The 13,104-nt window shown below is 52.5% G+C and overlaps 1 protein-coding gene across 4 annotated transcripts in view; it reads left to right on the top strand.

Moving 5' to 3' along the window:
- The window catches only part of SMG9 (SMG9 nonsense mediated mRNA decay factor), a 19,462-nt gene extending 6,358 nt beyond the window's left edge, over window positions 1–13,104 (top strand). For 3 of the 4 annotated variants that reach the window (XM_033129397.1, XM_033129396.1, XM_033129395.1), the window contains exons 6-14: window positions 1,831–1,943; window positions 4,278–4,389; window positions 6,279–6,374; window positions 6,774–6,859; window positions 9,244–9,350; window positions 10,049–10,156; window positions 10,329–10,457; window positions 10,711–10,855; window positions 12,585–13,104. In XM_033129397.1, coding sequence (XP_032985288.1) covers window positions 1,831–1,943; window positions 4,278–4,389; window positions 6,279–6,374; window positions 6,774–6,859; window positions 9,244–9,350; window positions 10,049–10,156; window positions 10,329–10,457; window positions 10,711–10,855; window positions 12,585–12,663 — 975 coding nt within the window. In that variant the 3' untranslated portion in view covers window positions 12,664–13,104. The remainder of the gene's footprint in view (window positions 1–1,830; window positions 1,944–4,277; window positions 4,390–6,278; window positions 6,375–6,773; window positions 6,860–9,243; window positions 9,351–10,048; window positions 10,157–10,328; window positions 10,458–10,710; window positions 10,856–12,584) is intronic. The other variant, XM_033129398.1, reaches the window with a different exon arrangement.

Below are 13,104 nucleotides of genomic sequence, written 5' to 3'. Positions count from 1 at the left end.
TCCAAATTGGTGGAAACCCGTGCTCTACCAGTGTTAACTGGTTTGAATGTCCCTCCCCGGATGTCCCCCCTCCATCTTAGCGGCCCCTGCTCTAGTTCAGACCTCCCATTCCTGGACTGTCATATCCACCTCCAGTGTTCCCCTCTCCTGCTGCCCCTCACCCCCCAGACCTGTCAGGTCACTCCTACTCAAATTCACCCTGCTGTGTCCCCGCTTTCCCCAGTAGCTTTGATTTGTTAGGACAATATGCCAGGCCCGTCCATTACCTGGCCCTGCCGCCTCTCTGTCCTCTCACACTGCCATCAACTGGGGAGCTTTAAAACAAAAGGAGCCGGGGTCCAGGCCCTTGAGCACAGACAGGTAGAACTCTGCAGTGACGATGCAGTGTTTGTGTCGTCGGTGACGTAGCCACTCTTCCCCGGACGTGGCTGTTGAGCACGTACCCACATACCCGCTGTGTGGCCAGTGCAACCAAGCCACTGCGTTTTTGATTTGGTTTCATTTTGATGTAAATAGCCACATACAGTCAGCGTCGATCATACTGAACAGGGCTGGCCCTAGATGTTCTGCTTCGAAATGTCTAGTTAGGCTGAGGGTTAGCTTTTTTCTTCAAAGCTCTCCAGGTGATTCTAAGGAGCAGCCGCGGTGGAAGACAGCAGTAAGTCCTCACTTAACGTCATCGATAGGTTCTTGGAAACTGTGACTTGAAGTGAAACAACATACAATGAAACCAATTTTCCCATTGGCTCATTGATATAAATAAGAGTTAAGTTCCTCCAGCATATTTCTGGTCACAAAAACATCTCCAAACTTCTAAATAAAGACCCAAAACACTCCAAATATTAAACATTGAAACAAATGTGAGCTATACATATATCTAAGATTAATAAAAACAAGCCAGATAGTTATTTTCCAACCCACTTATTTCAGTTCAGGGTGACAGGTGCCTGGAGCCTGTTCCTGAAGCTCAGGGCCAAGGTGGGAACCCACCCTGGACAGGATATCCTTCCATCACAGGGCCGCTCAGTCAGACTGGGACACTTTAGACCCCCAGTTCACCTCATGTGCACATCTTTGGGATGTGGGAAGAAACTGGAGTCCCCGGAGAAAACCCACCCAGACATGCGGAGAATGTGCAGACTCCACACAGACAATGGTCCTGGCTGGGAATCAAGTTTTTTTTGTTTTTCTCATCAACCTGATAACAAAACCACGTTTTCTTCAGGGACCCGCAGTGTCTGTGTTTCCTTGAGGAATGTCTCTTATGCCCCCTAGTGGTGAAAGTGAGCAGAGCTGGTGGCCAAAGGTGAAGGTCTCAGGAATTGCCAGGACTCTTAAATCCCACAGAAAAGAGCCAGGATGGACTGATGTCCCCTTCCTGCACACTGCTCCCCTTCTCATGCTTTTCCGAGTTTTCCCAGCCTGCCTGAGACAGCCGAGAGCCTCCCAGGCGTCAGTTCCGATAGCCCTCGGTTGCCAAGTCCTGTCTTCAACCTGTCCTTTCATTCCTGTGCCTCTCTTCTCTTCCCCAACGTCAAGCTTCCCCTTTTCCCAACTGGTTTCAGCTGCACCGATTTCGTGTTAGCCTCTTGACCACGCCAAGCTCTTTTCTACTTTGGAACTTGCACAGATACTCTTCTTTGTGTCCGGAACATTCCACATACCTGCCAACACACACACACAGAGGTCCTGTTCCCAGTCGAGAGCAAGAATGTTTTTCATACCTGACAAGGCCGGTGGGCAAGCCACAGGAGTCGGGGGTCCCTCGTCCCATTCCCCTTCGAGCCCCTGGCCGATCCCATGAGGGCTGCTTCCCACATGTCCCCGCAGTACCTGCTGGATCAGACCGACGTGTTGGTGGTTGGTGTCCTGGGCCTGCAAGGGACAGGCAAGTCCATGGTGATGTCGCTGTTGTCAGCCAACACTCCTGAGGAGGACCAGAGGTGAGGCCATCGGCTCGGGGAGTGGGCCGGGAGGTCGGCGGGCGCTGCCTGATGGGCAGGGCCGGCCTGAGTGTTGCGAGCGGCGTTGCCGAGGGACTTTGGGGTGTTGCTTCCCCACCTTGGCCTCAGTGCCTGCGTCAGATGAGGCCGACTCGGGGCTGGACTGAATCTGCGTGCAGCTCCCGGGTAACCGGTCCTGTTCCTCCCTCCCTCCTGCCTTGCCCCAGGAAATGGTACAGAGCCCAGCCAGGAACTGGGATGATGGACGCCTCTGGCCTTTGGACTGAGGCCCTCTTCAGTCTCTGCTCTGTCACTTGCCAGCTGGTTGGCCTTGGGCAGGTCACTTTACCTCCCGGTATCTCGCTTCCCATCTGTAAAGTGGGGTTTTGGAGCATGAAGTAAGATCAGGAGGCAGAAACTAACGAGATCCTGGCACAACAGATGCTCGCAGGATGTGGCTGGTACGGCCTGGGACACAGTGGGGAAAGAGCTCGACGTAGTCCCTGGGTTCTAGACCAGCCTGAGTCCAGCATTCCTGAGTACGGATGGCGTGTGATCATGAAGATAAAGGATGAAGCCCCAGGAGGATTTGGGGGAGGAGGAAGCTTAAGAACTAGGGTCCAAAACGGCGGAAAAGGGAGAAAGGTCGGGAGTAGCGGACATCATAGTCTAAGTAAGGAAATCTCAGAATGAGGGAGGAGAAGGGGCACTAATCACTTGGGGTCTTCTCAAAAAAATAGGGTTTTTTTTATAAAGCAGATAGTATCACCCTGGACTCTACAGATGGGCATCGGGGGTCCATGAACTCCCTAACTATACGCAGAATTGTACATCTGTAGTCAGTCATTTCTTCCAGGGAAAGGGTCCGTACTTTCCACCAGATCTCGGTGAGGGCGTGGGGCCTGACAGAGACCCAGAACAGGTTAAGAACCACTGTTGTGAGAACATACGTCTACCAGAACCAGAGCTGTGAGCTTTGTCTGCCTCCTAGTCTGCTCCCTCTTCTCTGTTTACTCTTGACTGCAGCTCAACTTGACTGCAATCTAGGACAGCTCCAGCTCTCAGAGCATTCTTTCCATCTCAGCTGCCATCTGCAACTGGCAAAATTTCCCCATGGTTCTCAGTTCAGATTCCTGAGCCAGAATCCTAGGCCTAGCTTAGCTTTTTGAGCCATGTCAGCCTGTGGCATGGTGGACTTTGGGACCAGCTCTTGTAAGTTTTGCCTCCTAATTGTCTTTAGAATTTCATCTGCTTCTCCTCCTCCACACCCACCTCCATGGCCTAAGCTAGTAACATCTCCCGTGGAGGATGCCAGGAGTCTCCTTAACGGGTCTCCCTGCTTTAGTTCAATTCAGGAAGTACTTAGTGAGTGCTTACTCTGTGCCTGGCTTTTTTCATTGCTACGTCGTGGTATCTGGCACACAGGAGGTCTTCAGTACAGTGTTTGTTCAGTGGGAGGACGCCTGCTCTGTGTCAGACGGCATACTAAGCAGCTCAGGGAGGTGGGAATTACCCTTTGAGAGGTAGGTACTATCGTGTTTCCCCTAAATAAGACCTAACCGGAAAATAAGCCCTAGCCCTAGTGCGTATTTTGGAGCAAAAATTAATATAAGACCCTGTCTTATTTTCGGGGAAACACCGTATTGTCCTGATTTTACAGATTAAAAGATAAAATCACTTTATCCAAGTCACAGAGTGACCCAATTGAGCTCAGTGGTTTAGGACAAGGCCCAGCTCTGCCTGCTTGGCAGCATTCATATTCAGTACAGGTAGAAATGGGGAGAGCTGGGAACGAAGACACCAAACACCCTCTCACTGTAGGGGGGAGAGTACTCAGTGCTGTGTCTCCAGTGCCTGGCAGGTAGCAGGTACACTTGGTAGTTTGTGGCTAACGATTATATATCACTGTATATCAGGCACTCTTCCAAAGGCTTTACATATATTAGCCTTACAGTAACCCTAAGAGGTTTGAGACTATCTTTGTCCCCATTTTACAGATGAAGAAACCAAGGCGAAAGAGATCAAGGAACCTGCCTAAAGCCACAGCCAGGAAGAGGCAGAGCTAGGATTTGAAGCCCAGCAGTCAGGCTCAGTCCCTGCTCTTAAACACCTCAGGCTGTTGACTTCGTTAAATGAGTTAGCACATCTACTTCTGGGTGGGGATGAAGTCGTGTAAAACCTAGCCCCCCCCCACCTGCTGGCAGCAGGGGACATGGATTGACGGCTTTGTGGGCAGGCTGGGGACCACTCCTCACATGCCTGTTTCCCGGGTCGCATTGGAGGTGTCGGAGGCTGAGAAGCAGACTCTAATGCACCCTCCTTGCTCCTCCACAGGGCATACGTTTTCCGGGCCCAGAGCGCCGAAATGAAGGAGCGAGGGGGCAACCAGACCAGTGGCATCGACTTCTTTATTACCCAAGAGCGGATTGTTTTCCTGGACACCCAGGTGCCAACCTCCACTCCCCCCGCCCCCGCATACCACATTTAGCTCCATCCCCGAATATTTTTAAGCTGGAAGGCTGCTTGGATGCCATGTGGTTCCAGCCAAGCCTTGGACTTAACTAGATGCCCTCAGGCCAGTTGTGTCTTCTTGGCCCTTAGTCTCTTCTTGTCAGATTTTGTCCTCCTCCCCTCCCGTCCATTGTGTATACAGTAGCCTAAAGAATCTTCTAGCATAGCAGGTAAAAGTGTGGGCCCTGGACTTGGTCTGTCTGTGTCCAGATCCTGTCTTTAATCCTTACCAGCTGAGTGACTAAGTAAATTTTAACCCCCGCAAACCTCATTTTCTTCGTCAGTGGGGTAAGTGTACTTAGCCTCAAAGGATTCTTGCAAGCATTCAGTGGAACCAGCCAGGCACAGTGCTTGGCACAGGACCTGCCATGTGGTTAACACTCAGGCTTGTTATTCATTAGGAGTGACCTGTCGTGTGTTTGACTGGCAGCTTTCCTCAGCTTCTCCCTTGCTCTTAAGCAAAGCCCCTGTTCCTTAGCCTGGCATTCAGGGCTGGTGGGGCTTGCCTCCTTCAGACCCTCTAGCCTCCCCTCTCAGGTGTAGTCACCAGCCCTGCCACACACACCACAGACCTTGCCATGGTCCCTCTCCCCTCTGGGCTTTCCACATCCTGTTCCCTTTATCTGAAACCACCTCCAAGCTGTGTGACCTTGGCCAAGTTAGTTAACATTTCCATTCTTCACTTTTCTTAAGTGGGAAAATAATATTGTCTACCTCATAGGGTTTTTGTGAGGTTTCACTGAGTTAACACAAGTGAAGTGCACCTGACATGAAGTAGGTACTCGGTACTCTTAGCTGTCAGTGTCCTTATCAGTAGAGCCCTCTCTCTACCCTTGTGTGTTTGCCTGGCTAATGCCTTCTCCTCCCTGAAGACTCCGCTGGGGGGTGGCCTCCTCCTGGAAGCCTCCCCCTCCTTTGAGCGCCCCCTAGTGCCTGTGGGCACCTCCCATCTCAGCACGATGGATCACTCTGGTTCTTGTGTACTGCTCCCTCTCCCCACTGCCTGGAGCTTTTCTGGGAGGGCCCCTGTCGCATAGTGGTGCTCACTGAATATTAGTGCAACAAAGTTCTGGTCACTGGGCATGGGGGACGTGGAGAGTGGAAAACCTACAAATGTGGCCTGAGACCTGTGTGCCAGGCCCTGTGGAAGGATCATGGGGACCTAGGAGTGAACTGTGCGAGCTGGGTCAGAGGCCCACGTGGAGCAGAACGGAAGTTAGAAGAGAGCAGTGCAGTGTTTGGAGTTTTAGAAAGTGAGTGCTTGGAAGAGCCTCTTTCTTAATTCCAATAAGAAGGAAATAGACTATCAAACTTATTTAGCGTTTAAAGTTTTTTAGTGGGACGTTCCTTTAAGAAAAGTTGGATGAGCTCACCACTGTTTCTTTTATACCCACTGAGGCAGTTTTTAAATTCTCACCAATTTTCACACACTAAACTTTCCTTGACCTAAGTAATTATCTAGCAAAGTTTTGAAAGCATTTGAAACAACTAACAATAAAAAGGGTCTTGAAGAGACTTGGCACGTTCAAGTAAGTGTTAAATTTATTAGCACTAGGAGATTTCGTCTCTTCGGGTGTGAGGCACTTGAGAGCCTCAGTGATGATTTGTAAAAGAGCTGGGGAAACTGTGTTGCCTTTGAAACTTTTCTTCACCTCTTGCTGACTAGCACTATACTAATTAGAATCTGCCTGCTTGTGTGTCTGACCTTATTTTGTCCCGAAAGCTGGTGCACTGGCCTTCAGTGTGTGGGACGTAGGCAGCCATGACCCCTAGGACCCAGCCCCCAACCCCGATCCTGACGCCGCCTTCTCGTCCTTGCTGCAGCCCATCCTGAGCCCCTCCATCCTGGACCACCTCATCAACAATGACCGCAAGCTGCCTCCAGAGTACAACCTTCCCCACACCTACGTTGAGATGCAGGTGAGGGGCTGAGCCAGGTCCAGGGGTGAGGCCTGACCCTCCCTGCAAGGTCTGTGATGGGAGCCACATGTGGGTTCAGCGAGTTTGTGCTTCGTCAGAGCCCTGGCCGCCACAAGAGCTAGAGGGAGGGGACGACATAGAGGTCAGATCTGGCTCAGCCCCTCAGGAGAGTCATTTTCCGCCCCTCGCCCTTCAGGCCTCAGTACAGGCAGTGTAAAACGGGGCTGCTTGTTCCTACGTGGCCCGTGAGGGAAGTGCCAGCACCGGCTGGGCACACAGTAGGTGCTTAAAGGCTCTGAGGCCCTTACTCTGCTGCTTTCTCCGCTGAGTTCTGGGATGAGGGACCCCTGTCCGGGTAGAGGGGACCTTCAGCTTTATTGTGCCTTCTGCTGCCTTCAGTCACTTCAGATTGCTGCCTTCCTCTTCACGGTCTGCCACGTGGTGATCGTCGTCCAGGACTGGTTCACGGACCTCAGTCTGTACAGGTGAGCAGTTGGTGGGGAGAGGACCCAGCCACTTGCCCAGGTCTCACAGGTTCCCCACAGCAGCAAGTTGGAACGGGTCACCGCCATGTCACCCTCCCTCAGTACACACATACACACTTACAGCCCTCCACTGCCTTTACACATCACTCAGAATAAAATCCCAAATCCTTCCCGTGCGTGGCTTACAGCGTCCTACACAATACGGCCCCAGGCGCCTCGCCGACCTTCTCTCCACTGCTTTCCCTCACTCCATCAAAGCCATAGTGGCCTCAAGTCTGTTCTTCATGCAGCCTATGGCCTCTGCACTCCGCAGCCCTCAGCCAGAAACTTCTGCAGGTCCTCTCGGATACCCTCCCTCATGGCCTTCACGTCAAGCTCAGGCCTTGCCTGAGCTTCTCACCTAACAGCCCTCCCCTTCTCCCCTCCACCTGCTGTGTTTCCTTCTTTGCGCTTATCCCGCCCTGATAGTGTCCTCTCCCCCATTAGTGTCTGTCTCCCCGTTAGCAAGTCAGCCCCAGGAGGACGGAGTCCCCGGCGCCTCACACACTGCCTCGCGCTGGGTAGATGTTTAACACACATTTGCTGAATGAATGAAGAGCATAAGGAGCTGGCTTGTCTGGTCCTCAGTCTCGTCCGTCTCCTCCAGACCAGTGTACCATCCTGTTGGTACCCTGGCAGGCAGGAACAGGGAGGGAGTTGGGATCTGGCAGGAGTCCTGCCTGAAGCTGCTGGAAGTTCCAGAAATGCCCCCAGACCGGGCTGGTACAGAACCTGTGTCCAGAAGGCTTCCTGTTGGCCTCAGTGCCAGGAGCTAGCTGTGTGGAGGCCAGCAGCCTTGGGCACAGGCCCGGGCAGAAGGAAGGAACGAGAGCTCATGGGGAGGGAGAGCTGAGCTGAAGGAAACAGATGTCTCCAAAGTCAGCCCCAGGTTTGACTCCCAGCTCGCATCGGCTTTTTGCACAGCCACAGAGGCTAAATGTTTTATGCAGATTAAGTGAGTCAAAAATGTAAAGCATTCAGCATCGTGCCTGGTACATAGTGAGCAACTGATAAATGGCAGCTCACTGTTTGTATTAGTAACCCTGGGCATGGGGGTGAGCTGTGAGGCTGGCCAACAGTCAGGAAAGACTTGCTGGGGATCCCATGGTTGTGACCAGCTCTAAATGACAATTCTGAAACCTCCCCTCCTACCACCATTGTCCATTGGAATTCAGTCACATGACAAATACATCGAACATTTATGTGTGCCAATCGCTGTTTTGAGTACTGGGGATACGGGTGTGAACAAAACAAAACATAATGCCCTGTCGTTTGCGTTCTGGTGGGGCTGGCAGCTGGCAGAGCCTTGTTTTTAAGCCAGTGTCTACAGGTGGGCCTCTCAGAGTAGATGAGCCCCTTGAAATTGTGTACATGCTTGTATGCGTGTGTATATGAGGAAAATGGCGTCACTTTCATCAGATCCCTTTATGCCTTAACTCGGTTAACAGGTTAATAATAGTATTTTACGTGTTTGAAAAAATTATCTAAAAGTAGTATAAACTGAACACGTATGTCCACACAAAAACCTGCACACAGATGTTTATAGCAGCTTTATTCATAATTGTTAAAACTTAGAAGCAACCAGGACATCCTTCAGGAGGTGATGGATAAATAAACTGTGGTCCATCCAGATAACAGGATGTTATTCAGGGCAAATAGAAATGAGCCGTCAAACCATGAAACGACATGGAAGAATCTTAAGTACATGTTACTAAGTGAGGGAAGCCAATCTGAAAAGGCTGCGTACTGTATGATCCCAACTGTATAACATTCTGGAAAAGGAAAAGACAAAACTACGGAGACAGTAAAAAGATCAGGGGTTAGGGGGAGGGTGGGATAAACAGGCAGAGCACAGGATTTTTAGGTAGGGATACAATTCCGTGACATAAGGTGGGTACATGTCATATTTATCACAACCCATAGAATAAACAGCGAGAGTGAACCCTGATGTAAACCATGGACTTGGGGTGATAGTGACGGGTCGTGTAGGGTCAGGGGAATGTTGACAGTGGAGGGAGCTGGGAAGTGGAGCAGGGGTTCTATGGAAATGCCTGCACTTTCCACTCAATTTTGCTGTGAACTTAAACTCTAAAAAATTTATTTTCTAAGTAGCACAAACTCATAAAAAATGCATGTACAATTGACATGAGTTCATGGATTAGTGTCTAGGAAGGTTATCTCTGAATTTCCTAAAATTGTGTGAGAAATTTGGTGTATCTGGCGTTTTTTGGGGTGTGGCTGTAGCTTTCATCAGATCTGCAAAGTGAGCCTCCCCCCGCCTCCCGGGCTGTGGGACATGGAGCCACTGCCAGAGCATCAGCTGACCTCTCACCCCAAACCCCAAGGTTCCTCCAGACAGCAGAGATGGTGAAGCCCTCCACCCCGTCCCCCAGCCACGAGTCCAGCAGCTTGGCAGGCTCTGATGAGGGCACTGAGTACTACCCCCACCTGGGTGAGAGGCTTGCTGGGGACCGAAGGGGTGGGCAGGGGGAAGAAAGGGGCGAAAACCAGGGGCACTCTGGGGAAGTGGGGAGCTGGGAGGAGGGAAGTCACAAAGGATTAGCCATTACTACTTGTAGGGGTCCCTCTGCTTCCGTCGCACCCTGGCCACTGAGGGCATGACCCCAAGTCTGGGTCTGGCTCCTTGGTCACAGTGGGAGCCTCTTGGGGACAAGATTTACATCCACTTGTTTCTGGGGCGCTGGCATCTCCCAGTGTGGGGCTCAGGGAGTGAGTGTTGACTTGGCCCGAGTGGCCCTATGCCTTGTGCCCCGTCCTGTGGCCTGTGTGACCCTCCATTGCCTGCTCTGTCCTTGCTCTGCTCTACTGACACCCTGCTATTCTGCAAAGATTGGTTCTTTTATGACAGCCCAGGCAGGGTCTTGCCTACTCAGTGGCCTTGCAAGGCTCTGGTGCCACTTCCTGTCATACTCCTGATCGTGGGACCTTCTGTCTTTTTCATCTTTGCTGGCAGACAGTAGATCTGGCTCATCTCTGGGTCCCTAGCATCACCCAGCACAGGGCCTGGCACTAAGTGAAGTCACATAAATATTTACAAGTGATCTGAACTCGGGGGAGGGCAGATCTTTGGGGTGAGAATGGGGAGTCCACCTGGCCAAGCCTCACGGGGCCCCGTCTCCCCGCCCCCAGTCTTCCTGCAGAACAAAGCTCGCAGAGAGGACTTCTGTCCTCGGAAGCTGCGGCAGATGCACCTGGTGATCGACCAGCTCATGGCACACTCCCACTTGCGTTACAAGGGTGAGCGTCCCCGAGCCAGCCCCCAAGCTGGCCAGTGGCCTAACTCCTGAGCCAAGCCTGCGGCCCAGACCTGCAGACTGGGCTCCTGAGCCCAGCTTGACCGTCATACTCCTACCTCCGTCCCCTCCCCTGGCAGCCTCGTACCTGCAGGCTGATGGGTTCTCTTCTCCAGGTACTCTGTCCATGTTACAGTGCAACATCTTCCCTGGGCTCCCCCCCGACTTCCTGGACTCTGAGGTCAACCTGTTCCTGGTACCCTTCATGGACAGCGAAGCGGAAAGTGAAAACCCACCACGAGCAGGTGAGGTCCCCCTCCAGAGAATCGGGCCACAGGGAGACTGCTGCTTCCTTGGTCTGGGGAGGACAGGGACCCAGCCTGGTGTGAGGGCAGACTGGCCTGTCGCTGAGGTGCTTGGACCCTTTCTCAGGAACACGTTTCAGAGTTGTGGAAGTACAGGAAGGGCCGGTCTCGGGCCGAACTGAAGTGCCCCTGGAAGCCCCGGGGGCTGGGGGGCTGGGAAAAAGGCCCCTTAGCTCCCACCTCAACTTTCCAGGACCCGGTTCCAGCCCACTCTTTTCCCTGCTCCCTGGGTACCGTGGCCACCCCAGTTTCCAGTCCTTGGTGAGCAAGCTCCGGAGCCAAGTGATGTCCATGGCCCGGCCACAGCTGTCACACACGATCCTCACCGAGAAGAACTGGTAAGAGCTCTTGGCAGAGGGGGTCAGTGTGAGGTGTGTGTCGTCATTGCCCCGTCCGGCACCCGACCCCGTGCGTACAGAAGGAGGTTCTCTAAGATCTCTATACATTCAGTTCCCTTTTTCTGGAATATTGGTGATTGCTACCATGTTGTAAGCACCTGTTCCATGCCAGGCAACATACTGTTTCATGTGGTTTGTTTTCTTTTTCCCCAGGGTTAAAGTTAAAATTAGGGTCAGGGTCAGCATTAGGGTTTAGGGCGGAGTTTTGGGTTAGGTTGAGCACTTAGGTTAGAGTAGTCTAGAGATAGCAGTGCGGTTATCGGTTATCCTTGCGGATTCAGGCTTAGTGTTTTGTATAGGGTTAGGGTTTAGTGTCAGGGTTAGGCAGCTGTGGTTAGAGGGTTAATGTCAGGTTTAGTGTTGGGCGGGTAGGGTGTTAGATGGTTAGTGTTAGAGAGTTAGGGTAAGAGCGTTAGGGTCTAGGGTACAGTAAGGTTAGGGTTAAGATTTGAAAGTTAGGGTTAAGGTTAGGGTTACAGTTATGAAGTTGAGTTAGAGTTAGGTTTATTTTTTTAATTAAATGTATCGGGCTCACACTGGTTAACAACATGTTTCGGGTGTACTAGTGTATAACACATCATCTGCATGTTGGTTGTGTGATCACCACCAAAGTGCTCACCATCCTTCCGTCACCATGTGTGTGACGCCCTTTAACCTTTGTCTTCCCCACCCCTTTCCCCCCTGGTACCCACGATCCTGTTGCCTGCATCTATGAGTTTTTGTTTGTTGGTCTAATGCTCTGTTTTCTATCCCACATTTTCCATGTAATTTTGAATCGTCCTAATTAGCTAGTGGAGTGTGCGTTTCGTCTCAGTTTTACTAGTGGGGAAATTTTGGCTCCAAGAGAAGTGCCATATAACGAGGTCACCCACCTGTACTTAGGTGTCATTGGACTGGGAAGACCAGTAAGCCCAGTCAAACTCAAAGATTTCTTCTAAGGCCTTGGGTGGAGAAAGTGTAGCCTCACAGGAGAAGAAAGTGGGAGGCCATCAGGAACTACAGGAGCCGAGTTTCCCAGCTCTCCCTGGATGCACTCTCACTGTCCCCCTCCTCCTGTCAGCTAGCTCACCCTGTTTTCACAAGCCCTGCACCCCTCCCCAGCCCCACTTTACATGACTTTCAATGTCCAACGCCCACAGATCCAGGCCGTCCTCCTTTCATTTCCAAGAGAAACAAATCTGAACAAGCAAAGGCTTGGAGCAGCCTCTCGCTTGGTTCCCTGGGTCTGTTTGCAGTCCCTTGTGGCTGGGAGGGGCAGGATGCACACACAGCAGCAAGGAGCCACTCCGGAGGAGAGCACAGGACGAGGGGCTGGAGCTCTGCTCCACCCATTGGTCTAAAGCAGGGCCCAGTGGGGAGGGGAGAACTTGGGAGGTGGAAGTGTCGTGGAATTGATCATCACAAGACTCTGGAGGGAAGTGGAGATCGAATACTCCCCACAGGCCAGCACTGAGCAGAGTGGGCGGAAGCTTGGACTTGGAGGTGGGGGCTTGAGGTCTTAGTCCAGGCCCCGCACCTTCAGCCTGTCTCACCTGGGGGAGGTTGGGGAATCAGCGCTGGCATCTCCCCTGTAGCGCGGTTGAGGAGGCTCACATCTCAGGTCATGCGCGGGCCCAACGCTGGGTGGCGCCCCAGCAGGGCAACTCTTTGACTGTCGACCTCCTCACAGGTTCCACTATGCTGCCCGGATCTGGGACGGGGTGAAAAAGTCCTCTGCCCTGGCAGAGTACAGCCGCCTGCTGGCCTGAGGCCGAGGAGTGTCATGCAGGGAACACCCTTCTGGATCCCCAGTGGATGGTGATGGAGCACGGACGTCCTCCCCCACGGCAGGGTGGAGAGTGGCAGCAGGCCTGATGGACGAGGGACCGTGACTTCCCCGCCCGGAGACATGAGGTGTTCAGGGCCAGTGGACACCTCAGTGGAGCATTGTTCAGGGGGTGACTTTGAGATCCCACCCCCAACTTGATGGGGCAGCCCATCCTCAGTCCCCCACAGGGCTAGGTGGTGGGAGGAGCCTGAATGGTCACCAGGAAGCACAGGCTCCATCTTGACCTCCCTGTGCAGGGACAGGAGCAAGAGGTCCCTCTTCCCTGACTCCCAGCCCTCACCTATGAGAGTGAGGCCTGGTCTGGGGAGCTCTTTATGGGGCCAGATCTGGTGGTTCAAATAAAAGAAACTGTGCAAACTGC

Source organism: Rhinolophus ferrumequinum, chromosome 15 (genome assembly GCF_004115265.2).
Source record: "Rhinolophus ferrumequinum isolate MPI-CBG mRhiFer1 chromosome 15, mRhiFer1_v1.p, whole genome shotgun sequence".
NCBI lineage: Eukaryota > Metazoa > Chordata > Mammalia > Chiroptera > Rhinolophidae > Rhinolophus > Rhinolophus ferrumequinum.
This window is presented reverse-complemented; position numbering and strand designations above follow the sequence as displayed.